General features: G+C 41.2%; 1 protein-coding gene across 2 annotated transcripts in view; it reads left to right on the plus strand.

Annotated features, from left to right (window-relative positions):
* Positions 1–27,215, plus strand: part of FREM1 (FRAS1 related extracellular matrix 1) — a 155,645-nt gene that overhangs the window by 115,924 nt on the left and 12,506 nt on the right. For both annotated transcript variants that reach the window (XM_005869602.2, XM_014542375.1), the window contains 10 exons: positions 1,028–1,229; positions 1,970–2,114; positions 11,987–12,116; positions 14,725–14,797; positions 21,071–21,220; positions 22,717–22,955; positions 23,800–23,847; positions 24,324–24,488; positions 24,673–24,801; positions 25,551–25,666. In XM_005869602.2, the coding sequence (XP_005869664.1) occupies positions 1,028–1,229; positions 1,970–2,114; positions 11,987–12,116; positions 14,725–14,797; positions 21,071–21,220; positions 22,717–22,955; positions 23,800–23,847; positions 24,324–24,488; positions 24,673–24,801; positions 25,551–25,666 (1,397 nt within the window). The remainder of the gene's footprint in view (positions 1–1,027; positions 1,230–1,969; positions 2,115–11,986; positions 12,117–14,724; positions 14,798–21,070; positions 21,221–22,716; positions 22,956–23,799; positions 23,848–24,323; positions 24,489–24,672; positions 24,802–25,550; positions 25,667–27,215) is intronic.

The following is a 27,215-nucleotide window of genomic DNA, read 5'->3' on the forward strand; positions in this document are numbered from 1 at the left end:
TATATATATAATAATGAAAGTGTAATATGCTAATTAGACCAGACATCCTTCTGGACGACCTTTTGGATGAAGCCCAGGTCCTGGGTACCCGCAGCCGGAGGGAAGGAAGGCCTACTCTTGCACGAATTTTGTGCATCAGGCCTCTAATATATATATATAGCTTATCATTGACACTTATTATCACTTTGCTATGATGAACTAAGATTTGTAGTGGTATTATTTTGGGGTAAGTAAAGTTAAGAACTGAGTGATTAGGGGTAAAGGGAATGAAGGTAGTGTTCTTGTACTTGTTTTCTGATATCGGTGGTGAATTGTGCTAATCCATCTAAACCTGCTCCATCCCTAACATACAACTGTTATTTGCAAGATGGGCCAAGCACACACCTGAATGAGGCCCTTTGTAGTGTTCGAACCTCTACATCTCTTTGCCCAGGCACTGTCTTCACAAATTGAGTTCACCTGTTCTCATCATCCATGAAACAGATACACAGATGCCTATGCATAATTACCTCTCATCATTTTCTTAGGGATTTCTCTTTTTATTGAACATTTTTGCCCTTTGAACAAAGGCATGACAAAAATATTCAATGCATTTGTAAACCCTTATAACTTTGTTTCTGTAAATAACCAAACACTGGGAAAATGGGGGAATCTTTCTGTGGAGCTAACATTAAGTTTGCGGTATAATTCACTCTTAATATATCCATTGAACAAATATTCCCCAAGCTCCTGTTATGGTCAGGTACTGTGCCAGGTGTAAGGAATAGATGGGGGAGCTTACATCCTAATGGGGGAGTGAGACAGGTAAATAAAGCTGGGTCAAGGTTTACAATGGAAAGTCCACCTCTGTCCCAGGCTCTATGAGATTTGCTGAGGGTATTGTGAACAAGACAGTCTCTAGCAGAAATTAACAAAAGAAGAGGAAAAGGGATCCAAATGAGGTTCAGGAACGTTTGTCATCGTTAACCATTAAGACCCCGTGGGGAGGAGAAGCCTTTGTATAAACTTGTAATGATTGACAATTTAGGTGGACCAGTTGGACAAAACAGCCCCCCACATCACACATTTGCATTCCGCCTCTCAAGTGGGACTCCTGAAAAGTGGCTGTTACGGGATTTACATCACTTCCCGTGTGTTGAAGGCGTCAGACCCCGACACTGAGGACGATCAGATTATCTTTAAGATTTTACGAGGCCCCCAACATGGACATCTGGAGAACACAACAACAGGTACTGTCTCCCTTCATCTTGTTCTTGCTCATTGTAAAATACCCAGTGCCTGGCAACGCTAGAAAGTAATTTAATTAAGCGCAGGCCCATTTGGTAAACACTCCCCAGGCCTTACTGATAGATGCAGTTTATAATCAATATTGGTGCAAAAGAGAGTTTGAAGATGAGCCTTTCCAAGTTCATCTTGAGTGGGAGAACCAAATCCTGACATGTCGTTTCCTTATATACTGTTGTTGTTTACTTTACAAAAAAACAGCTAGATTGTAATATAGTCAGAGGAACACTCAGTGTCAGAGCCAAATTCATATTTGTGACTTTTTTCTAAAATAAATTCTAAATGATATCAGTTTACTTTTTTTAATTCTGGGTTTTTTGGTATGGTGGTTTATCTGGATTGCATATTACTTTTGCTTTATGAAGACAGTGATCAAAATAAATCACTCAGGAAGATGGCAAGAATTACATATTTTATTACTGTCTCTTCCTAGTCTTCCTCTATTTTTCTATTTTCTTTAAGGCACAATATTTCTGAGACAAAGTAAACTTTAGAGACCCATTTAAGTTCATTGCATATGAGTTTTAAGATAGTCACGACAATGTCAATGTCTTTAAAGAATATACTTCAGAGATTTTGAAAGCCAGTATTTAAAATAAAATAGCCATACAATTTTATCAGCTCTTATTTGCTATTTTGTTTGCTCATCCACTAAAGTCCCCCCCCCCCCTCTCTCTCTCTGTAGGTGAATTTATCCGTGAGAAATTTAGCCAAAAGGACTTAAACAGTAAGACCATTCTTTACGTCATAAACCCGTCTTTGGAATTTAATTCAGATACCATGGAATTTCAAATCATGGACCCCACAGGGAACTCTGCCACTCCGCACATGTAAATTCTTTTGCTTATTCAGTAGTCCTGCATATAGTATCCAGCACGTATCTGATTAGGAAAGTGAAATGTTGTTTTGAAGCAGAATCTAAGGGAATAAATTCATAGACCATTTCACAAGCTCATGGAGTGTATTTTGGAGGGAGATTATTCTTTCTATTACTGCTCAGTAATGGGAAAACCAGTAGTTTACAGAGTATTGAAACATTAGAAAGTTAAGGTGGATAGCGCTGGGTCATTCCAGTTATTCAGGTAAATGCATTCACTTTCGCATGCAGACAGTGACAATTCACGGGCATCCAGGACCGAGCTTGCAGGCTCATGTACACGTTGTGCAGCAAGAGGTCACTCTAGGACCATGTTAGCACTGAGAGTCTGAAACATCTAGAGCAGGAGGCATGAGGCAGCCAGGAGGGGTTGGCAAAAACAGCTCTTCGCTTCCAGAAAATCAAACAAAAAAAGGGATGGCTTGAGACTGCCTTTACCAATTAACGAACCTATCCTAGGTAAGATGAAGACAGTGTAAAAAGGAAAATAGACATGCAGGTATTAAGTGACACTTAGAAGTTATATAATATGTCTAACCCTCAGAATAACAAGAGTAAGAAATCCTCAAAATTAACAAGATTAACAGGCCACAGTAATTTCACTCACTGGGTCCCTCTTCTAGACTCTTCTTGGAGGTAGACCTTGAATAATTTACCAGTTTATCAGATGGCTGTGGAAGATGTATTACAGTCCAGTTCTTGTGGTGCTGTATTTTCTTTCTTTATAAATTTGATACCCTTCTCCCGTCACCTCAAAGAATAGTGACTATTAACCAGACCCTAGTAAAATGACACATTGTAAGTGAGTATAGCCTCTTTATAGGATTTTTTATGGTAGTATATGGACAAAGGAAGAAAAAATGGAGAAATTCATCTCTGTTCTCTTCATTCTTGCTTTTTCTTTCTGATCCTGATTGTAGTTCCAACATGTACCAGCAGAGGTCTCTGTAGTCATGGTTAGAAAAACGGTCATCCTTCTCTTAACAGAACACATTCCCAGGGTTCACCTCCATTGCCCTGATAAAGTGTAGTATTTGGGTGCACAGTATTAGAAACTGGTAAATGGATATGAACAAGGAAGGCCTCACCACCACCCATTAAACTGCTCTTGCCTAAGAGAAATGATTCCTCAGGATTTCCTTTCTAGAAAATGTACTAACTACTTGCAATTTTAATCAAACATCTTGTAACTCAAGCCTAATCGGTTTGGCTCAGTGGATAGAGCGTCGGCCTTCGGACTGAAAGGTCCCAGGTTCGATTCCGGTCAAGGGCATGTGCCTTGGTTGCGGGCACATCCCCAGTAGGAGGTGTGCAGGAGGCAGCTGGTCGATGTTTCTCTCTCATCGATGTTTCTGACTATCCCTCTCCCTTCCTCTCTGTAAAAAAATCAATGTAACATATTAAAAAAAATCTTGTAACTCAAGAAAATGTTTTTGAAAATCCTGTTCCCAAAACATTAATACATTGACTTCACTTGTGTTTAGTAGATCAAATAAGAAATATGAGAATACTGGTCAGACTTGCTACTGGCCTCATGCTGACTGCTGGGCTTCCATGTGTGAACACAGCAGAGCCGATAGGAGATTTCTCCCCCCACACCCCCAGCAATAGATTGATGTTGCTTCACTTACTTACATGCCCTTTTTATTCTTCATTGTTACAAAGAAATTGCTTTTGAAGATGATTTATGTTTTTAAATAATCCTCAGATTTATAGGAGAATCCTGGAAGAAATTATAACCTTAATTGAGGCTATTTTAAATAGGCTCCTGCTTGTCTTGGATATTAATGTTCATCTAGCTATGGTGACGATGTTTCTAATTCAGCTTGAAGTGAGTAGAACCAATGGAACAAAATGATGCCTACCAAGGACTAATCCAAAAATGATTTAAATTTGATTTTAATGTATATTATTTTCTTTAGAATGAGCAGAGGGAGGTAGAAATTACTCAGCATTTATGTCCATAATTTTTGAGTGGCATCGTTGTCTCTAGCCTCATTTATTAGATGTTTTTAGAACAGGAAGAACATTTTTCCAGTAAGAAACAATCTTGTCAGTAGTGGGTTGTCTTTCCAAGACAGCCAGCAAGAACCTAGTTACGTGTACAATATAAACCACAGGCATTTGCAATATAGTTGTTTTCTGCTCTGTTTCATTGCTCTTCATTCAATCATCACAACCACCTATGTGTTAGGTGCCATTATAATACAGAATTTACACGTGAGGAGACTGAAGCACAAAAATAGGAGGTGAGTTTTTCCAAGCTTGTACAGCTAATTAGTGAAGAAGCTGGGATTCAGGCCCAGGAAGTATGGCTCTAGAGTCCATGATTTTTCTCACTGCATGAAAGAACTTGCCCATTCTTATCAAGGTGTGCTAACTGGCCTAAGGGGAGGGAGCTGCAGACTTATCTCCCTTCCTTCTCTTCAGTCATTGGCCTACCCAGCCAGCAAGAAAGGGGAATACTTACTCTTCAAGGACCTTAAGTTTCAGTTGTTGTGTGTTTTTTGTTTGTTTGTTTTTAATGTAAGGCCTGGCAGGTGTGGCTCAGTGGTTGAGCATTGACCCAGGAACCAAGAGGTCACCAGTTTGATTCCCGGTCAGGCCACATGTGGGCTCGATCCCCAGTAGGGGGTTGTATAGTTGATCAATGATCAGTGGCCAGCTAAAGCCCCACCTCTCTCTCTCCTCCTCTCTCTCTAAAAACTCAGCAAAAAAAGAGAACATTTTAAAAATGTAAGTTATAGCTATTAATATTAGCGTGCACTCCATGTCCAACACACCAGGAATTAGTATAGATAATAAACAATAAACCACTGGACTTAGAACCAAAGAATAGGGTTTGGGCTTTGACTCTGCCATTGACTTAGGTGGTTGTTCAAGCCTCAGTTATCTCATCTGTCAAATGGGGGCAATACCAAAATGTGTTTAAAGAAACAAATGAGGTAAAACATATGAAAGCATCTTGTATATTTAGCATCCTTAGCAAGTTTAACTGTGGTAGTGACTACTATTGTTCATTCACGTGGGTGTAAAGATTGACCGTTTGAAGAAGTATCCCAGAGACATTGGGTAGCCAGCTAAGCCCACCTCTAATTAGAAATCAATGCTGGGATGATTCACAAAGCGAACAATCAATATGCTCCTTAATCAATAGGCTAAATGCTGTAGTGCTTTGTGTTCTTCTCTAGCTTAGACAGTATGAGTACATTAATATTCTGCCTATTCGAAGGAGTGAAGACGTTCTGTAATAAAGCTAAAGGGACTGGTGGGTGCGCTCTGGAGCAGAAGGGAACTCTTTTACAAAATGAGAAGGACCTATGTTCAGAGGGAAGGTCCCAGAATCTTGATTTGCTAGTAAGTTTTTGCTCTTGCAGCATTTCTATGGAATACCAGCCCTGAAGAGTCAATGGCTGCTCCATTAACAAAGGTATTAGGAAAGTTGATTCGAATCAGCTAAACGAATCAAGTTACTACTAGGTAGCTAGATTGTGTGCGTCACATCCCAGAACCATAGAGAAGCTTGCATGGATTGGGGATATCTCAGAGAGAGGTATAGTATGTAGCACATCTGAACTTGATTTGACTACAGAACTACTTCTCCCTGCCCTTTAGCTCTCTTGTCCCCCTCAATAGCTCATGGAACAAGTTGTTCATGGAATACATGTGGGAGGCATTTTATCATGAATAGAAATTACTGTATAACACTGAAATCCATGGAGATTTGCATAGAGATTTAGACTTGGCTGAATGCCTGAATTTCAGGTACTGTGCTAGGCACTTTCACATATGTTGCCTGATTTAATCTACAAAGCACAGTCCTCTGAGGGCGAGAGGGACATCAGGCTCAAAGCATTTAAGTAATTGGCCTGAAGTCACGTAAGTGGATGAGTAGCAGAGCCGAAAGAGGACCCTGACCTCCTGACCGCAAAGTGCACGCTGCTCTTATTCCCCTTGGTGGCCAAACTCGAGTCTGTTCTCCTGTCCAACTTGAACCTCAATGTGCTCTTCAGAATTCTCCAACGAAACTACACAGGACCCACATCATTCATCCCAAACTCCTCTGCAGACCACAGAATGGAGCCGACTTTTGGCCAGTTTCTTCATATGCCTTCTATGTTGACCTCTTCCTCGAGGGCACCGATAAAGAGTGAACTTCGCAAGAAGCGCTGACCTACAGGGAGCTTCTTTATCGCTCAGAGGCTGTTTCCCCAGCTGCTCCGTGATCCCAAGTACCCTATTCCTCTCCTTCCTCTGGCTGCCCTCACTCTGGTCTAGTCTTCACTCCTGGCCTTAAAAGAGAAGGCACAAAAGAAATGAAACAGAAAAGGACTGTCCAATAGGTGAACCCTGCAGTGGTTTGGCGGCTTTTATGAAACACCTTATAGGGGAGGAGGTTGAAACAATTGTCCAGGTAAAGCTTTCATGTTCCCTGCACGCCAGAAGTTAACGTATTTATTTCCAGATTCGATCTGGGAAAGCACAGAGGATGGAAAGGGAAATAGCACTTATTAAGCACCCACTGTGTACAGGTGCTTTCCACCTATTAGCACATTTAAATTTTCATCATTTGACGTGAGTATCATTCTCCTCATTGTAACGATAATGAAAGCTGAGACCCAGGGAGACGGAGTGACTGACCGTAATCGCACACTGAGTGGTTGCAAGATGTGTCTGACTCCGAAGCACTTGTCTGGGTCTCACTGTGCTGCCTCCTGGCTAAACACTGTTTCCGCATTATCATGAGAGAGAGACAAAAAGGAAAACACAGGTGTTCATAGCATTGCATTACGGATCTTAATAGCATCCTCTTTGAATTGATAAATCTTAGATTGACTACTTGGAAAAATATTTTTTTATCATCTTAAGTCATATGCTACTTGATTATAGATGAAGACTTAGTTATAAGAATAATTTAATCACAATTTTAGCTTCTGTAAAACCTTTCACTGAGAGGCTCAGAATACTTACTGGGTACTCATTAAGGTTCATTCGACTCCTTTGAAGCACAGACTCATGATTATGACACTTAGGGAGGTGAGGAAACTGAGGCATAGATTGGCTGCGTACTCTTTTTTACACACACTTGTTAACCTAGATTAATGTCCCAAATCCCAAACTGGAGTTGGAATCACAAGTGTTTCTTTAAGTTTATTGTTCCTACATATTAATGAATCGGGTAGCCACAGAATAAAATGTCAGGAAGTATATATTTTTTACTTTAATCTCAACACTGTTGACATTTGGGGCCAGGTACTTCTTTGTTACGTGATGGGGGTGGGCTGGGTGTCCTGTGCGTTGCGGGATGTTTAGCCGAATCCCAGGCCTCTACCCATGAAATGCAGTATTACCCTCCTCCATGTGACAATCTTAGCTCTCTCTCAACATTGCCAAATGTCGAGAACCATGCAGGCACTTAGACAAGAGCATACATGTGCGTTAAGAAATCAGGATGCTGGTAGAATGCTCTTTTATCAATGCCATCTTTCTCTCTAATAAAGTCCAATAATAGCCACAGAACCCAGAATAAGTCGGAGCTAAAAAGAACATAGAAGGATCATCCTAGCCTAGTTGTGTGTTTTTTTCAAATTGTTTATAATCTGATGTTAATAGAGATGTGGAGCGGTGGGGAGGTTTGGTGTCAACTGAGCTTAGGAAACAGTGGACTAAAGGAGATTCATTTAACAAATATTTATGGAACACTTACTATATCCTACACACTCGACAAGGGACTTGGAAATACATCAGCGAGCAAGGCCCCCTTTTACTTGGAGCATACATATTCCAAATTGTTTATAATATGATGTTAATAGAGATGTGGAGCGGTGGGGAGGTTTGGTGTCAACTGAGCTTAGGAAACAGTGGACTAAAGGAGATTCATTTAACAAATATTTATTGAACACTTACTATATCCTACACACTCGACAAGGGACTTGGAAATACATCAGCGAGCAAGGCCCCCTTTTACTTGGAGCATACATACTAGTAGTATCTAAGTAAATTAAATAGTATTTTAAAATGTATGTGATACATACTTTGGAAAAGGAAAGAGTTGGTTGGGATATGGGGAATCACAGATGCTGGACTTTGGGGATGCATTGTGATTTTAAATTGAATATTTAAGTAGCTTTTCTTGTACCTGACTTAGTGTCAGTGAGTGACAGAGGGACCAGAAGCCTCATGACTTACTAGTATATTCCAGTTTAACTCCTACTACTTCATCCTGTGTCTTCCATTCACAATAGTGGTTTGGGGAACCAAAATTTAGTTTTCACATCAAATCAATGTCTCTATTTTGATGAGTGCACCCAAATCACTTAGCTAAGTGTCCCTCCACTGGGGATGACTCCCCCTGAGGGACATTTGGAAATGTCTGGAAAGAGTTTTGGTTGTCGTGACTGAAGGGAAGTGGGTGCCACTGCATTTGGTGGGTCGAGGCAGGGATGCTGCTAAATATCTTAGTACCCAGGACAGCCCCCCACAGCAAAGAATGATCACGTTCCAAATGTCGATGGTGTCAAGATTGAGAAACCCTGACTCAGGGGCTACAGGAGTTCTCACCCCCTGCTACATGCCTTGAAACGATTTCCATATGGGATTTGCAAACCTGTATCCAGAAATTTCATTTCTTGCCTTAGAATGAGCTTTACTCAATGGTAATAGGGGAAGGAGGGATCGTTAAAAGAGGCAGGTTTGAAACAACCCTTGTCTCCATGACACCCACACGTCCAGAGCGTTCCCAGTCTCTCTCCTGGGCTCCTGCGTCTGGCTATCTACACGATGTCGAGCACACATCTGGGTGGTGTCCAGCAGGGGGAATTCCCGCGTGGTTGACTACACCTCTTACTTTTCTTCCAGGTGTTTGTGTAGAGTTTAAGCAACCACAGTCTCAGCATAGAAAGATCTTCTCAGATAAAGTCCTGCACAAACCAAAAAGCATTCGAAATGTGTGTTGCACACATCCCGGAGGTATACAAGTGCTTCACAATTTAAATATTTTTTTCTGGAAAATATATAGCCTGGCTTAACCTGTATGTCTTTTCAATAGATCTTTATTATTTGTAGTGAGTCGTTTCAAAGAAATAAAACGGAACACTGTGTAACAACAACCTGAACCGCTAAGCCAGCAGTTCTCAACCTGTGGGTCGTGACCCCTTTGGGGGTCGAACGACCCTTTCACAGGGGTCGCCTAAGACCATCAGAAAACACATATATAATTACATATTGTTTTTGTGATTAATCACTATGCTTTAATTATGTTCAATTTGTAACAATGAAAATACATCCTGCATATCAGATATTTACATTACGATTCATAACAGTAGCAAAATTACAGTTATGAAGTAGCAACAAAAATAACTTTATGGTTGGGTGTCACCACAACATGAGGAACTGTATTAAAGGGTCGCGGCATCAGGAAGGTTGAGAACCACTGCTAGAGTATTTAAGGCTCTGAGACGTTCTACAGAAATATGTTGTGGTTTTAACATATAGTCACAAATCATCTGGTACATTTCCCTGCAAAGGTTGAAGGTTATTTCCCCTCTGGTTGCATTATGAATTTAGTGACTGAATTCTAATGAATAGATTATAGCAGAAATGAGAATGTGTGCCTCCCTAGTCTTAACACTAGGTCAGAAAAGGTACCAAAGCCTTCTCCTTGTCCTTCCTCTGGAATCACTTGGTCTGGGCAAAACCAGTTGCTATGTGTCAAAGAAAAGCCCATATGGCAAAGAGCTAATGCCTCCCTTCAATAGTCACATGAGTGAGCTTTCTTGGATGTGGATCTTGCTCCAGCTCCAGTCAATCCTTCAGATGACTGCAACCCTGGACACCATCTTAACTGTAACCTACAAGAGACTGAGCCAGAATCACCCAGAAAAGCTGCAAAATTTGGGGGGAAATTGTTGTGTAGCAATAGATAACTTATGCAGAATTAAACATGCTTAACATTATGTAATCAAATATTTGACACAGGACACTCATCCACATAATACTCAACATTGCAGTCCACACTCTTTTGGAATGTTAAAAATCGCTATACAATTACATATTATCAAGTTTCTCCAAAGTTCTGTTTTAAATCTCTTGGAAATAAACAGTCCCTTCCTCCCTTCCTTCCTTCCTTCCTTCCTTCCTTCCTTCCTTCCTTCCTTCCTTCCTTCCTTCCTTCCTTCCTTCCCCCGTGAGATCTGAGAACTCACACTCCATCCACATGGTGGCACTCAGAATTTCTACGTCTGCAAGAAAAAAAAATGATTAAAAAAATTTAAATCTAGAGGAAAGAGCCTGAATCCAATTGGAAGTTTGAAAATACAGTAAGGCAACCGCTGTGGGTTTTGTAAATGTAGAATGAAAGGGAAATGAATGCGACAAAAGCAGTGGGAGTGTGTTCAATGATCATAATGAAGATCGCCCGTGTCTTGTAGATTGCTGAAGGTTACAGGGGGTGATAAGTAACATGTTTGGAGAGACATGTTTGGGTGGAACATTTTAAGTTTTCTAACCTCACAAAGAGAAATATTTCACGATACAGATAAAATTGTATTTTTCTGCGTGAGTTTAAACACAAGAGTCATGAACTTCAGTTGGGGAGAAAAATGGTAGAGGAGGAGGAGGAGGAGAACATTGGCTTCAGATTTATGCTGGGAATTTCGTCTCTGCTATCTATTAGATCTGACACAGCTTTTTGTCTTTGAGCTAGTTATTCAACATCTCTTGTGCTCAGTTTTCTTTTCTGAAAAAGGAAAAGGAAAAAAAAAAGGTCCTTTCCATCTGAGGATTAAAGAAGACAGTTTATATCAAATGGTGGGCTCACTGCATATATTCCAGGGAAAAGGCGACCCTCTGTTAGGTTTACTCCGTTGTTGAGCTGCGTCTGAGCTACATATTAGGATGGCCCTTTTAAATGCATAGATGTGGAAACAGATACTGCTTATAAAACACCTGCACATTCTAATTCTTAGGCACATCCTCAAAGATAACTTGCTATTTAACTGAACCCAAGTTCAGAAAAGGTCTGTGCCGGGAACAGTTCTTGGGGTACCGATGGGGAAGGCCAAAGATAGGAGAAAAGGTTTCATATCAGTGTCCTTTGCAAAAGTGAATGTCTCCTTGAACTCCACAACTGCTGGCTCCTCTCCCTTCAGAACACTCAAATTGGAGTTCCCCCCAGCCCCCCCTCCACACTTTTCTTCCTTTCTTTCTTTTCTTTTCTTTTCTTTTCTTTTCTTTTCTTTTTGTCATTAATAACTGTGGGAACTCCAACAGTCCCTTTTTTTAAAAAAAAAACAATGACACTTTCCCGACTACAGGGAGATGCCATTTTAAAAATATATATATTTTATTGAGTTTTTACAGAGAGGAAGGGAGAGGGATAGAGAGTTAGAAACATCGATGAGAGAGAACATTGATCAGCACACTCCCTACTGGGGATGTGCCTGCAACTAAGGTACATGCCCTTGATTGGAATCAAACCTGGAACTTCTTAGTCTGCAGGCCGACGCTCTATCCACTGAGCCAAACCAGTTAAAGCCCAACAGTCTTTTAACCTTAATTTCTGCATTTGTAAAATAGAATTCTAATCATTTCACTATACCTCATAGTGTTGGCAAGAGAGTGTTAAATGAGATGATGTTAGTAGAAGTTTTTTGTGAACTAAAGTGAAGCAGTCAAGTGTAAGGATTTCTAGCATGGATTTAGGTTGAGGAACCACTTCCATCACCAGATGTGCACCCAGGGGTCCACCTCCTCCCCAGCAGAGGACCCCGATCGCCATGTGTATGCACTTCTAATGAGTTTCCCTTTTCTTTTTCTTGCGTGCAGCCTGGAACTGAAGTGGTCTCATATTGAGTGGTCACAGACTGAATATGAGGTCTGTGAGAACGTGGGCATGTTGCCCTTGGAAATTACCAGGAGGGGCTATTCCATGGACTCGGCCTTTGTGAGTGTAAAGGTAACAACTCTAAAATGTACACTGTCAAGCTAAAACATGGGTTGCTGGGTGATGCCTTTAATTGTTTTCTTAGAAAACAACAACAACTCAGAGTCACCAAGGAAATGTTAAATTGTGGAAGTGTCAACAATAGCCTGCTGGTTTTAGGTACAGAATCTCCTTATCCCTCCCTTCTTTATTTGGCTTCATTAGCTCCTAATAGGATATGTTCAACCCATTTTTAGTTTTTAAATCTGGTTATTAAGTCTTGAAGTTTGTTTCACGAAGAGATATATCCAACCTAGTGAACTTGGGCTACACTCTGCCTTGGTAAGAAATGTTGTCGGCAAGATATTCTGTGAGGTGCCCAGAGCCAATGTCAGTCCCCAAATGGCTTTCTCTTAGTATGCACCAGGATCACTTGCTCCAGTCTCAGTGGGGAAGGAAAATCAGGGGACAAACCTATCTTAAGAGTCCCCAAGTCTTAAATGCAAAATTAAGAGAGCATATGTCCATATAGACGCCCTGGAATAGGAGGAATTTTCAGTAATCCCTTTGGAATTAGTCCACTTGCGATTTCTTTCCATTGACGTGGACCTGGAAACACAGCCTATGGCTTCTGGAATTGAAGGGTTTTTTTAGGAGTTGCTCTCCCAATAGCACTGCAAGAGAATGAACGTATGAAAAGCATTTACATACTGATGACAGCAACCACCTTAACACTCCCCTCCTCCGTCTAATGAAAGGAACACTGGTATTACTAGTAGCTTCTGGGGAAAACGGCATCTCAGTTAAGTCTCAATTACAATCACAAATTCAAATCAGAACCTTGTGCACCTAAATTCTGCCATCTCCAGACTCGGTATTTATCGTTCCCGTGGGCCTCGGTTCTTTGCCCCGGATCTGTGGGTGCTTTGTTGTTGGTAAAACATCAGACAGTGTGGTAGGCCCTGCCATTTTCCAGCAGATTGTTTATGGAAAAGGAAAGAGTCTGCCTGGCTGGGTTTCTCATCGTCCTCTGGTCCTCCAGAGAGAGCACCATATGCTCGAGTCTGGAGATTTGGGCCCCACTACCTCTCCCTTGCCAGGTAGAAAGAACATACGTGGTGTGACATGGAACCTTGTGTCTACTTAAGTGAATGCACACCGTGAACCTGCCAGCTGAGCGCGCAGGCCTCCGTCAGACGGCCCCGGGTCCTTCAGGGATGACTCTACCCACGGCCCAGAGCCTGTGCCTCACACCAGAGCTTATTGGCTACTTGACCAGGAGCCGGGAGAGAGGAAGCGCTTGACCTGGTTCTTTGCCCTGGTTTACATCATGCACCTTCACTGGACTGATTTCTCCAACCACCTTGCCTCAGATCATTCCTCTTCCCACGAAGGATTCTGTAAGCTCAGTGGTGGTAAATACTAGGTAATTGCACGTGCAAGAAGCATGCGGGGATATGCAACTCCCGGCATATGGTGGGTACAGGTGCACCATGGGCTGCCTTTCCACGGTGAAAGGCTTCAGGAGGAGCCCTGGCATTGCAGGCACAGAGCAAATGGTGTTTGGGAGGTAATATCCTTCTTGAGCAAAATGTTCCCACTGCAGACCCATTGGCAGATGGTAGGGCCTTTGATTAGAGATGGAGCTAATGTCTGAGGTCATAGAAAGAAGAATGTTATAATTTTTTATCATGCATTTCATTCCTTGCTAACAAAGTGAAGAGACATATTAACCCACTTTCTTGACCACCTGAAACATCTAAAAAATGCAAAAGTAGCAGCTGCCTGTGCTTTCCACAGGGTTCTCACCGGATGGCCTCTCCTTCAGCCAAGGGCACTGTTCTTACCACACATATTTAGGCTCCCTCCGAGGGAGGTGAAGGCCATGGCTTTAGCGCCCTGATATCACCCTGGTTTTTAGCTGTAGGTATGGGGAACAGGAGATCAATCAATAGTCTCATTAAATTAGAGCAGTTTTTGCATTGTGTGTGTGTGTGTGTGTGTGTGTGTGTGTGTGTTTGCAACTTACTTGATAGAGCTTCTCAATTCAAGGTGTAGATTGCCTTTCTGGGGTTGCTCACCAGGTCGCTCATCCCCACAAAGCCCTCATTCATGTCTGTGAAGAGGGATGGTGTCATTCAGACAGGAAAATGGAGCAGACTTGCTTTAATGCATCCAGTCTAAAGCCCCTCAGGGCCCTGGAGCTTGCAGGAGGCCTCAGAGCTGGCTGCACCATCAGCACCAGGTTGTCAGGGGCACCTGTATTTCTTCCCCTCTTCACTCCCTCTCCTGTTCCTCTGAGGCATTATTTTAGAGTAAGGCAGGGATAAAGGGAAGGTAATGAAATAAAATCCTACTCGCAACAAAGAGAAAAGTATTGTTTAAAATCCATGGTACTTTCTCCAATAACTGAATTATTTTTAAAGAAGCAAAAAAAAAGTTTTACTTCCATTGATATTAGTTTATAAAAACGTTAACTTTAGGGAAGATCCATGTAGCTTGGATCAAAAATGGTTTATTATAATAAAAAACACACATGTTATGTTAAAAATATTTTAAGAGTGAGTTTAGTCTAGACTAGAGGTTTCTCTATTACTGAATATTTGTTTTTATTAAAAAAGGACATATTTTTCCTTTTTAGGTCAACCAAGTGTCAGCTACAGTTGGAAAAGATTTTACGATGACTCCATCTAAACTGATTCAGTTTGACCCAGGTACGTTTTGTGTCTACAGTTTATTTCATGTTTTTGTAAGAAAGTCTAGAGATTTGGGAGAAGACAGAAGATTATGCAACTTCAGCCAACTAGAAACTCCTCAGGGAACCGTATCACCCACTCCAAGAGAGATCAATTTGGACTTGAGGTTTTGCCCCTCACATTTTATTTTATTACAAGTGAATATGTATTTAAAATAAGATCATAACAGCCCTGGCTGGTGTGGCTCAGTTGGTTGGTCATCATCCCATACACCGAAAGGTCACTGGTTCAATTCCCAGTCAGGGCAGATGCGTGGGGTTGTAGGCTCCATCCATGATAGGGGGCGTGTAAGAGGCAGGAGATCTGTGTTCTGCTCTCACATTGATATTCTCTCTCTCCCTTCCTCTCTCTCTCTAAAAATCAATTAAAATGTTTTTAAAAAACGAGATGGTAACAAATAGAGAATATAACATAACAAAGAAAACATCTAAATATCCAGAAAAAAAGGGATGTCACTTTAAAAATAATTTAAAGCTGGGATAATTTAATTGTCTCATCTTTTTCTTTTTCCTTTTTTAAAAAATTGCCTCTTATTTTGATGGAAAGTTTCAAAATGTTATATTCCCGTGGATTCCTAAAGGTCATTTCTAAATTATTTCTATTGGAATAGGTTGATAGGAGGACATTCCAAAGGAAATTATTATTTAATTAGATAGCACATATTTAGCATCCAATCTGTGAAAAAATTTTGTTAGGTGCAAAAGGGGATACAAAAATATGCTGCCTGCTCTCCAGGATGTTCTGTCATGTGGGAAATACAGACATGAAAACAACTCACCCACAGTACATTGGGACCCAAAGGATGAGTCATTGTTCTGGCTAAAGAAAATCCTGGAATATTTCCCAGAATTCTGAGCAGGTGGAATAAGAAGAAGGGGACTTTCAGTTGAAAGGCAGACAGACACACTTTGGGGGAAGTGTGTCTTAAGCACTCAAGCTGGAGCCATGCCTTCTCTCCCTGGCGTCCGTAGGTGGGGCAGGCAGTGCTCACTCACTGCTCTGCGTGGTTTTCTCTTCTCCCCTTTGCTCTGAATCACCTGTACAGGGGCCAATGGCAAAGGCCTGGAGAAGCAGCCAGAACGTAGGGCTTTGTGGTCTCCTGCAGAGGAGGTGGTCTGTGCTCAGAGAACACACCGCAAGTCCAAACTCTCGCTGTTGTCTGCCACTGACACATGATGTCTACGGCAAAGGCAAAATGAAATGGCTGAAAAAATACTATCGACACTCCAAAAACGATGACTTTAATGTCAAACATAGACGAGAAACGCTTTTCTGCAGCTCATTACTGCAGGAAGCATGATGTTGGAGCACTCTGTGCGTTTGCTGGGACTGCCCTAACAGAGAATCACAAACCGGGTAGCTTAAAAATGGAAATTGATTTTCTCCCAGGTCTGAAGGCCAGAAGTTCAAGGTCAAAGTTTTGGCAGGTTGATTCCTTCTGAGGGCTGTGAGAGAAAACCTGTTTCATGACTCTCTTCCATGTTCTAGTGGTTTGTAGCATCGTTGTCATGTCCTGGTTTCAGCTGTCTTCATGTCCATATTGGCATCCTCCTCGTATGTGTGTCTCTGCTCAAATCTCCCCCTTTTTTATAAGACCTTTTTATTTTCAAATCAGGTCACATTCGGAGGTACTGGGAATTAGGACTTCAATATATGGATTTTGGAGTGACAAAATTCAACCTATCACAATGAGCCTTAAGTTTACATGGCAACAGCCCAAATACTGGGGTTGGCCTCCCACCTGTGATATCTAAGTTTCTGACTTGCAAAAGTTTGTCCCGTAGGCTGACCACACTTGGTTGGAAGAGCTGTTCCCATCATGTATTTGACGTTTACCTTCAGGTTGCTGCAGGCTCTCATGTTTTGGTCAACCCTCAGGTGAAAGGGTGTGGTGCATCCACAGTATGCCCTTTTCGTACTTCATGTTAAGGCAGTCCCAACATGTCCACTTTTTGAGAGCCGAGTGTCTTTGTCATATGTCGTCTTTATTACTTGAGCTCAATTTGTCACGAGATTATAAGTGACTTTGGCTCACAGTAGATTTGAGCAGCCACCAGGGGCTCTGTTTGGAACTAGAATGTATCACACTAGAGCAGTGATGGCGACCCTATGACACGCATGTCAGAGGTGACACGCGAACTCATTTTTTTGGTTGATTTTTCTTTGTTAAATGGCATTTAAATATATAAAATAAATATCAAAAATATAAGTCTTTGTTTTACTATGGTTGCAAATATCAAAAAATTTCTATATGTGACACGGCACCAGAGTTAAGTTAGGGTTTTTCAAAATGCTGACACGCCAAGCTCAAAAGGTTCGCCATCACTGCACTCGAGGACTCTCTGAAAGCTTCTTGCAGATTTCACAGGATAAGATAAATGCCCATTTGCCTAAAAGAGTTTATATGCTGTTTCGTGTAGATACTAATGGTTTCTAGGGGCCCTAAATAGTCATGATTTTAGAGCTTATTTAGACTTGTTAAGAAATAAATAAACATATATTATAAATTAAGAAGAAACAATACTTGGTTGTTCATTGTTTAGGAACTTATTAGTCAAAAACAGTTTCATAACTTAAAGGCTTACTTTAGAGAATTTCAAAACTGTGGTGCATTTATACCATGGAATACTATGTAGAGTAAAAAAGAAGGATCTCTTACCCTTTGAGACAGCATGCGAGGACCTGGAGAGTATTATGCTAAGCGAAATATGCCAGTCAGAGAAAGACAAGTATCATTTGCTCTCACTTATATGTGGAATCTAATGAACAAAATAGATCCAGAAACATAGAAGCATGGAATAGACTGTCGAATCTCAGAGGGAAGGTAGGGATGGGAGGTTGGGTGGGAAGAGATCAACCAAAGAACTTGTAGGCATATAGCATAACCCATGGACACAGACAATAGTGTGGCGAAGGCCTGAGGTGGGTGGTAGGGGCAGGCTAGAAAAGGTCAATGGGAAAAAAAAAGGGACATATGCAATACTTTCAATAATCAAGATTTTTTTTAAAAGACAAAGAAAATAAAGTTTCCCATGCCCACGGGTCCTGTAAATATTTATTTACTCCCACTTGTTAATTCTTGCCTCTTTTGGGTCTGATGTCTCCATCCTCACACCCAGCCCTTTGGCCCAAGCAATCTGTTCATGTCTTTAAAAACAGCAGTCTCCATGAATGGAGAAGAAACTGAGAGTGCAAAATCAAAGACAGTGGGCTATTATAAGGTTACAGAGTTCTTGGGAGGCAGCTGGAGAGAAACTGAGTGATTTTTCAAGGCTAGGGAGCTATACTCAAGTAAGCTTGCCTTGCAGCCATTGGACCGAACCAAAAAACAAATCCTGACTCCTTTGCATCCAGCTTTTGTGATTAATCTTGAGTCTAAGTATACATATTCATAATACAGGGATTGTTTTCCTCTAAAACACGTTCTTAATGGAGACTTCATCACTCCTAAGAGTCAAAATGTTTTCCAAAGGAACAGAGCTCTCATGTGGCATTCACTAAAAAAACGTGGAGAAAATGTCTTCCGATGGTGAAATCTACTTTGCAGGAAACTAGCCAGGAACGGTCCTGCTCTGTAAAGTGGAGTACGCCTGCATAAAATGACACCTTCCTCTCCTCCTCCACACCTTTTGTTTTATGGGAACCGGGGGCCAGTTCAAGCCTTCTGAGATGGCTTATAATCTCCATCATTTAACAAATACTTTTCACCTTGAAAGTGGGAAAGGAAGGAAAAAGCAAAAACAAGAAAGTTCTTACTTCCAATCTCATTAACCTAAAAAAGTCAGTCCTATGTGCACACCTGCTCGGCATAGAAACAAAGTGGAAATGCAGGCAAACAAATCAGAAGCACTTAAATGAAACTGGGAATAGTTTTTCTCTCACCATCTGGTTCTACTCCATAAAAAATGTTCTTAAAATAAGAGGACCTTCCATTAGGCTTGGAAATGTTTTTTTCTATTGGATTTTTATTTGAATAGTGCTTAACTCTATGGGCTTTGAGAGTCCAAACAGTCCGCTGAATAGTAAAAATCTTGTATTCATGTTTTTTCTTCATTGTCCAGCCTCTCATTTCTTCATGCCAGTTTCATTATAGTTGTTGACCAGGTGGTCTCCCAACTTTTAGCCCCGCTGCCTGGGCCCCTAAATCTTCCCATGTTACACTTTCAGTTTCATTTTTTTAAGACATCCATTTTCAAGAGCCTTCCCTGTTGCCTGTGGTGTAAAGTCTGAATCCGGCCACCTAGTCAGTGTCCAGGGCTCTCTGCAGTCTGAATAGAAACTGCCACTGCAGCCTGGCTGGTGTGGCTCAGTGGTTGGGCACTGTCCCATGAACCAGAGGTCACGGTTTGATTCCCAGTCAGGGCATATGCCCGGGTTGCAGCTCCCTCCCCAGTAGGAGGCATGCAGGAGGCAGCCGATCAATGTTTCTCTCTCATTGATGTTTCCATCTCTCTCCCTCTCCCTTCCTCTCTCTGAAATCAATAAAAACATATTTTTTAAAAAAACTCCCACTGCAGCCTTATCACCCCTGTTCACCTAGGTGACCTCTCTATTCCTGCAGCTCATCTGCTCAGTGTTCCCTGAGCAAGGCTCTTCACTATCTTCCTGCCTCTGCGTTTGTTGTTTTCCCATGTCTTCCCTCCAAATCCTTCCTCCCCGCCCCCTTCAACTTGAGCATTTCCAAAGAGGTTTTAAATTCCTTTATGACAGGCTTGCTTAGATGACACCTCTGGTGTTTCCCATAACATCTAATGCAAACGCAAGTACATAATAGAAACAAAATAAAATATTTTGATGGACTGATTTATCATTCCATGTGGTGAGACTTTATATAATATTTTATATTAGAGACTTTAACGTCTATTTTTGCAGACTGTGAAAGTAACTGATTCAAGAACTCAGCTGATATTGAAGACCTAACAAATTAGCTGTCAGCCTGTTTTTTAAAAATAAAATTATTTCAAATGCACTTAATATTTTCCCTTTGAGTGCCGCCAAGAGTAGTATAAGTTAACAGTTTCATCTTTCCATTGAACTCGGTTGGGGATTAATGAGCCTTCCATTAGCTCACGAGGTCTATATTGAATGCCTTCAAGAAGGATGTCGTGGTGCAGATGGCACACTTGGGAGGCACAATCTGAAAACAGTCAGCAAAGTACTCAGTTCTCAGAAGGCTGGGAATAAAATGCGCAACTGTAGATGTAGGTGAAATGCGTGGGAATGCAGGCACGTAAATAGCTGATGAGTCAATGATGGAGTAAAGTTTTCAAAACTTAGTCCTAGAGGGTTAAACCATAAGTTTATCATCTTTTTTCCCCTTCAATTTGAGCCTTTTTTCTTCACTAAACAGTACTGTTTTTTCTTGTTGCCACCACTTTTCTTCTAAATAAACTCAAGAGTCTGTCCTGTGATTCACATCATAGAAACTGGTCAAGATTTACCAGTCTCGGCGGTTTTTTCTAGCTTTCATGGTTTGTGTTTCTGGGTTGCTATGTGTCCCGGACGGCTGGGGATGTGTTTGAAACATCAAAACTGTTTAGTATTAAGTTCACAAAGTTACTGTAAACCAAGCTTGATTGTCACTCCATCAACAGAGGCAGACAGAAAGTAAAAGAAAAACAAATTGGTTCGGTCTATTTCTAGAACTCTCAGCCCATACACTCTCTCTAGGAGGATATCAAGCTACTGAGTCTGACATCATCAGAAAAAGCATTTGCAGGCCAGAAAGATCCCAGGAAGTGGGGTGGCCGATGGAGGCAGCTGTCTTGAGAAATCAATCATTTTTCAAGGGTTCCATGAATAGCACCAAGTACCATCCAATAATCACTTATAACTGTCTGTACCGACCTCTTAAGAGTTTTGAAACTGGTGAGCTTTTAAGATTGCAGTACTTGTTTATTCTTAAGTAGAGAAGGGGCAGGTTGGGGGGAGGGGTGGAATGAAATCTTGGCTCTCATCTACTAACCATTTTTTTGTGCATCCCTTGCAAAATGCAGCTTACTTTTTTTGTTACAGTGTTTGCATTTAAATGAAATCATCATTGTCCGGGAACAAATGTGGTCTTTTAATATGATTTGGGAGAACAGCAGGACTTCAGGGAGTTGGGAGCCGTACAATGGCTCACTCAGGCCACTGCCGCGGAGCTGGAGACATGTTAATTAATATATTTCTCTGACACCTAGGTGATTGAAATAGCAATTAAAGAGTAATTAAAATGTTTACTTCTTGTAGGAATGTCAACTAAGATGTGGAATATAGCAATTACCTATGACGGATTAGAGGAAGATGATGAGGCCTTTGAAGTCATTCTGAACTCCCCCGTGAATGCGGTTCTTGGCACAAAGACAAAAGCTGCAGTGAAAATTTTGGACTCAAAAGGAGGTATTCTTTTTGATCCTCATCTTGAAATCAGAAGCGGTCCTCGCGCTGTGGCTGCTTGCTTTCAACAGCCAGTGTGCCTGATAACGCCTTCACATCAAAATGCTTAATTTCTTGTCAAGAAAGCCACCTCGGTGGTGGTGCGGGCCCTTTATTCTGCTCTCTGCTTCATGCGGTGTTCCTCCCGCTAAGAACTGTGGTTTCAGAAAAGCAACAAGTCAGAGCCGTAGTTCCTTGTGTTGTTTTTTTCCCCCCTACCCGTTTGTTGTTCTCACCGAGGGGGAAACAATGTTGGTGAGAATCTATGGACAATTATTTTCCCTCCGGGTTTGGAGGGCTGTAATTATCTTCCTCTGTTAAAGAGAGCTCTTAAAGCTGAAAATCGGAGCCCCCACTGGAGTGTGACCAGGAAAGGCCTAAAAGAGGAAGGAATGGGAGAAAAATAGACATGAAAGGTGCAGCTGGCTTGGGGATTCAGGAGCAGCTGGAGAACATGAATGAATAACCTTGGGTTGCAGAGCCAAATGGGTCCTGGGTAGTAGATGCTAAAAAACAACCTGTGAACTAAATAAAACAAAGATCCACCAAAGCTTCTGGTGCTTTGATTTTTTCCCCTGCCAAATACCTTCTTCTTACTTGTCTATTTTGCCTTTGACAACTGTCCAGTTACCATGCTAGCTCGTAGTCCTATGTTTTTAGACCTGTTATGCACTATGGTTCATATGTTTTCCTTACTTTAAATCTATTATTTCCTCTTCTTTTGTCATCCTATAATAAAAATAGATATTATCGTCTTTCTCTTATAATACTCATATTTCCACATCTCTCCCCACCACCTTTCCTCACCAGATTCATGTCTTTTTCAGTAGAATTTTCTGATCACATTAAGTCTGTAAAATACATGAAGCGCACACTTTTCACATGAAGTCTAACATATCCAGATGGGAGTTCTGGGTTTAGATTCTTTTCATACTACTTGGCAATGTTTCCAATAGAATTAACCCCATTAAGACTTATTAGACCTTTGCTCTGTAGCAGATGAATGTTAACTTTTGTAACTGTGACTTGATTTCACTGCTATCTTCACACAATTCCAGTTTCTTTCTCTAGGAGATTGGGAAAAGGGTGATCACTTCATGGAGTGAGGCTTGATCAGTGGCTAAACCTGATGTATTGAGGAGAGCTATAACAGGAACAGCAGTGAGGCCCTTAGTGCACAAGTAGGATTCTAAAACCACAACAATGATTTTCATTTGTGGTTTGTGAAATCAGTTTCATCTCTTTACAATCTCCCTGTAGATGGGCAGAAGGGCATGGCTTTCCTGGATGGAAACTGATGAGGAGTAAAGGATTTTCTGGCAAATGGCAAAAAGGCAACATCTGGCGGGAAAACCATCCGTCTGGGTGTCATGACAAGCTGCTGCAGGGGCTGTGTCGCTGTGATCACTTATCTGTTTGTGTAAATGAATGAACTGACCTGCCGTCTTGCCCACCTCCAGGACGGTGCCATCCTTCATATTCCTTCAACCCGAACAAGCACCACGCGTGGAAAAAGGGCTCTTGGCATCCGCCATCCCCAGGGTCTTCCTTCCCCACCATTTCTGGTTCCTTTCATCTGGAAAGAAGACCTCTTCCATCTTCCAAGCGGCCAGCAGTCACCAGGGGAGACACCCCACGGGGCTTTGATTCTACAGATGTTTATGGAATGAGGCTTAGAAGCCGAGGGAATGGCAAAACAGTAAGGGTGGGGACCTCCTGGGATTTGACGTGTGGGGTACATATTAAAAAAATCAAAAGATATTCACGAGTATTGCTAAGCACGGAAGAAACTGTTTTGGTTCTTCTAGTGAGTGGGGACCATGGTTCCTTGCACAATCATGCAGAACCTTTTGTATACAAATGGCACAATGCTGTCCCACTTCATTAATTATGCTAATTGAGGTGATAGACATACGGGCTCAGCCATATAATTTCTGCTTTGGTTTCTTTTGTAATCAAGAAGTGACCAGTGATCCTGGAGCAGAATGAGATTAAGCAATCTGCTTGAGTGTGGGTGGAAACCATGGCTTGGACCTTATTCACACAGCCGTCTAACCAGGCACACATTCATGTGTGTGTGTGTGTGTGTGTGTGTGTGTGTGTGTGTGTGTGTGTCCAGTGATCCTGGAGCAGAATGAGATTAAGCAATCTGCTTGAGTGTGGGTGGAAACCATGGCTTGGACCTTATTCGCACAGCAGTCTAACCAGGCACACATTCATTAGTGTGTGTGCGTGTGTGTGTATTTGAGAGAGAGAGTGTATGTGTGTGCGTGTTTCCTTGGATGACCTGCACTATAGATATACCAACAAAATAAGGATGACTTTCCTCCCTAACTGGGGCTATGAATATATGAATCAACATTGATAAGCTGCGATTAGGTTCGGTGATTTTTAAAATTCCAACGATTGGAACACGGAAAATCTTGAGAAAGATGTTTTAAAATTTTTCAGACATTAATAAGATCTGACTGGAAAGGTTTTAACCTGTTGCTAACTATGATTCCAGCCAATGTTGTTTATATTTTGTTCTCTGTTGGTCTTAGGTCCGTCCATCCTCTGTTTACAGAAATGGAACAGACATTATCTATAATGTAAGCATAGTCTGAGAGAATCGCCAAATTTCTTGTGTTTATGGATGCAAAATAGTAATCTATTTTTCACATCTTATATTAATTTCTCTTAAACACCTGGTTTGATATTTGTCCTGGAAGCTTGTGTGGTCAGGAAAAAAACACCTTTTAGCTTTTATGCAATTTTTTTTAAGTCTGCTTCTCTGTTTTTAATAATCTTTTACAATAACAGAAATAAACATGTCAAATACTTATATAGCACTTGCTTTATCACACATTATTTTCACAAAAGATCTTTGAGGAAGATAAAATTATTATAGCTGTTTTATTTTTTAAAATTTGTATACTGTTACTCAATTCTTTGAAATTCTCTGTTTTTTTTAATCTTTTTTTAATTAAAACTTTTTTTTGAATGGCTCTTTTTTACAACAAATATTTTTGTTTGCTACCATGGTGTTTATTTTTTTTTCTGAACTGTTGTGCATTGATTTTCTCAGTATCATGGAATAGTTTCTCTGCAACTGGAGGATGACAGTTCCCCAGTTCACAGAAAGAAGACCAAGGTGCCCATTATTAGTCCTCCACAAAAGACAATTAAAGTGGCAGAAGGACCTCAAGCAGATAAGGTGGAATCCACAACCCACTCACACTTCCCCAGACAGGTATGAGAATCTTTTTACTCCCTATTCACCTTACAAGGAGCTGTTTCCTGGGCCATAAAATAGCCTTCAAGTTCGGGGATAGTTTACTCAACACAAATGCTACTCAACAAATGAGGAGCTAAAGGGGGTGAGTATGCGATCAGCATACATTAAGTCAAATCTCAATGGCCTTTCTTTCCCACAGAGCCATTTGCCCTCATTCCCAAAGAACTGCACGCTGGAATTGAACGGACTCTTCCATTTTGAAGAAAGCCTCCAAAAGCTGTATAAGTGCGATGGGATCGTCTGGAAAGCTTGGAGCCCCCAAACCAAGGTGGGACACAGGCTGAGCAGTGTGCCCTGTGATAAGTAACAAAGGGAATGATTTGTCAACTCATGCTACGTCTGCCTGCTCTCGTTGAACTTTGAAGGAGAAGAGGGGAAAATTAGCCTAAGTAGCATTTTAAAAATCACAAAATATATTAGTTATATTGATGCAATTTAAAAAGAGGTATTTAAATCACAAAACACATTAGTTATATCAATACAATTTTAGAATTTGAGAAAAGGAAAATACATTAGTTATATCACTACAATTTAAAGAAGCACTTGTTGCCTGGCTGGCATGGGTTAGTGGTTGAGAGTCAACCTATGAACCAGGAGGTCACGGTTTGATTCCTGGTCATGGCATATGCCTGGGTTGCGGGCTCAATCCCCAGTGGGCAGTGTGCAGGAGGGAGCCAATTAATGATTCTCTCTCATCATTGATGTTTCTATCTCTCTCTCCCTCTCCCTTGCTCTCTGAAATCAATAACAATACATTAAACAAAGAAGCACTTATTTAACTATCAGAATATCAAAGGTATAAACATTTGATATTGCTAATTGAAACATTGCTAACTTTAGTCATTTTTTCTGTAGGAAGCCATTGCATTTCTGAAGGTGGAGAATTGGGATTAGGGCTGACCTTCTTTCTGGTGACAAAACTAATCTATTCAAGGGACTCCTAGGATGCTTTATGCTGAGAATCGACTCTCTAGATTGAAAGACCATTGTGATGTGAACACAGACACTGTTTTCCAGGAGGTGGGAGACCAATCCTGTCCAGCCGGGTGGCACCCTCACTCAGGATACTGCCACTCCCTGGTCACAGCACCGAGAGGCTCATGGAACACAGCTGCCCGAGCTTGCTGGGAACAGTAAGAAACCTTGCACATTTGACTGATGTTTTTGTTCCTGCTGTCTTTTTATTTTCTCATGGAATCACAGGGTTGCTTCATCACTCAAGTGTTGTCTAATACCTACCTGGCTTTGTTTTAGGAGCCCAGAGAGAGTTCTGTAGTTCAGGATGGATTTGGGACTGACCTTTGATGTAGCTTTTTCATGGTAAAACAGTACCACTGCCACATATCTATTGTCTCGCCTCTCTGTCTCAATCTCTTGGAGAAAGTCAGGAGCTCTTCTGAGTCAGCAGCATTGCGGCTCTATCATTTTTTAATTAAATAAGAATTCCTGCGTATTGATTTGAAACTATGTAGCAATGAAAGGTCTGATAGCTTCAGACCTAGGACTCTGTAAGAGACACTGATGATTATGAAACCAGACAAGTTGGACAAAGGGTCGCTGGGTAATGGAGCACTCAATGAAGGATGATTTGTGGTCAAATAATGACATCAAAATTTGCCTCATCCAGGAAGACTTTAAAAATCATAAATATCGCTGACCCTCCTTTTTAGCCTACCTGGATATTATCCAAAACAATGCAATTAGACTGATATGCCCTATGGCTGGAAATTGAGACTAGAGAAGTCCCTGGTGGATATCAGTCAGATCTTGCACGTTATCAAATTTAAAAAGTTATGCTCTCTAAACACTCTAGTAAAAAAAAATGAAAGGGAAAACCACCTTTGGGAAAAACCAATCTCAACTCATATATATGATGAAGATCTTGAATCTTGAAAATACAAACAACTCCTACAAATAAATTACAAAAAGACATCCTGCTAAAAAAAAAAAGTAACTAATGACTTGGAGACTTCACAAAAGAAGGTATACAATTGATCATTAGGTACATGAAAAAGTGCTCACCACCATTAGACATGGGGAAATGCACACTAAAATCACAATAAAATACCACTTTTTCACACCCACTAGAATAGTTAAAATCACAAGACAGACAATACCACATGTTGTAGACCAAATGGAATTCTAATGATTGTTGGAGGATGTATAAAATAGCACAACCACTTTGTAGAACTGTGTGGCAGGTTTTTTACAACTTACATGCATCTACCCTCTGACCTAGCAATTCTACTCCTTAAGATTTACCTAAGAGGAATAAAAATATATGTTAAAATAAAAAAGTTCACCATTTCATATCAATCTCTTTCATAATAATTGTCTGGGTCAGTTGTCTTTTTTGTTATTGATTTATAGGAGTTCTTTATATTTTCTCCTTCAAAAGGCAATACTGTAGCTTCTTTTTGATATATATATGCCTAAGCAACCGTTATGATGAAACAACTGGAACGACCGGTCGCTATGACGCACACTGACCACCAGAGGGCAGATGCTCAATGCAGGAGCTGCCCCCAGCCTGCAGGCCCCAATTGCCAATGGGGCCTGCCAGCCAATCTCCCAGTCCCTCCCCCGGGCCAGCAAGCCCCCAGGCTAGGATAGGGAACCAGGGTTGGGTGGCAGTGAATGCAGCCCCTTTCCCAGGAGGGCCGAGGGCCGGCTTCCTCCTTG

The sequence above is a fragment of the Myotis brandtii genome, unplaced genomic scaffold (assembly GCF_000412655.1).
Source record: "Myotis brandtii unplaced genomic scaffold, ASM41265v1 scaffold30, whole genome shotgun sequence".
NCBI classification, from domain to species: domain Eukaryota; kingdom Metazoa; phylum Chordata; class Mammalia; order Chiroptera; family Vespertilionidae; genus Myotis; species Myotis brandtii.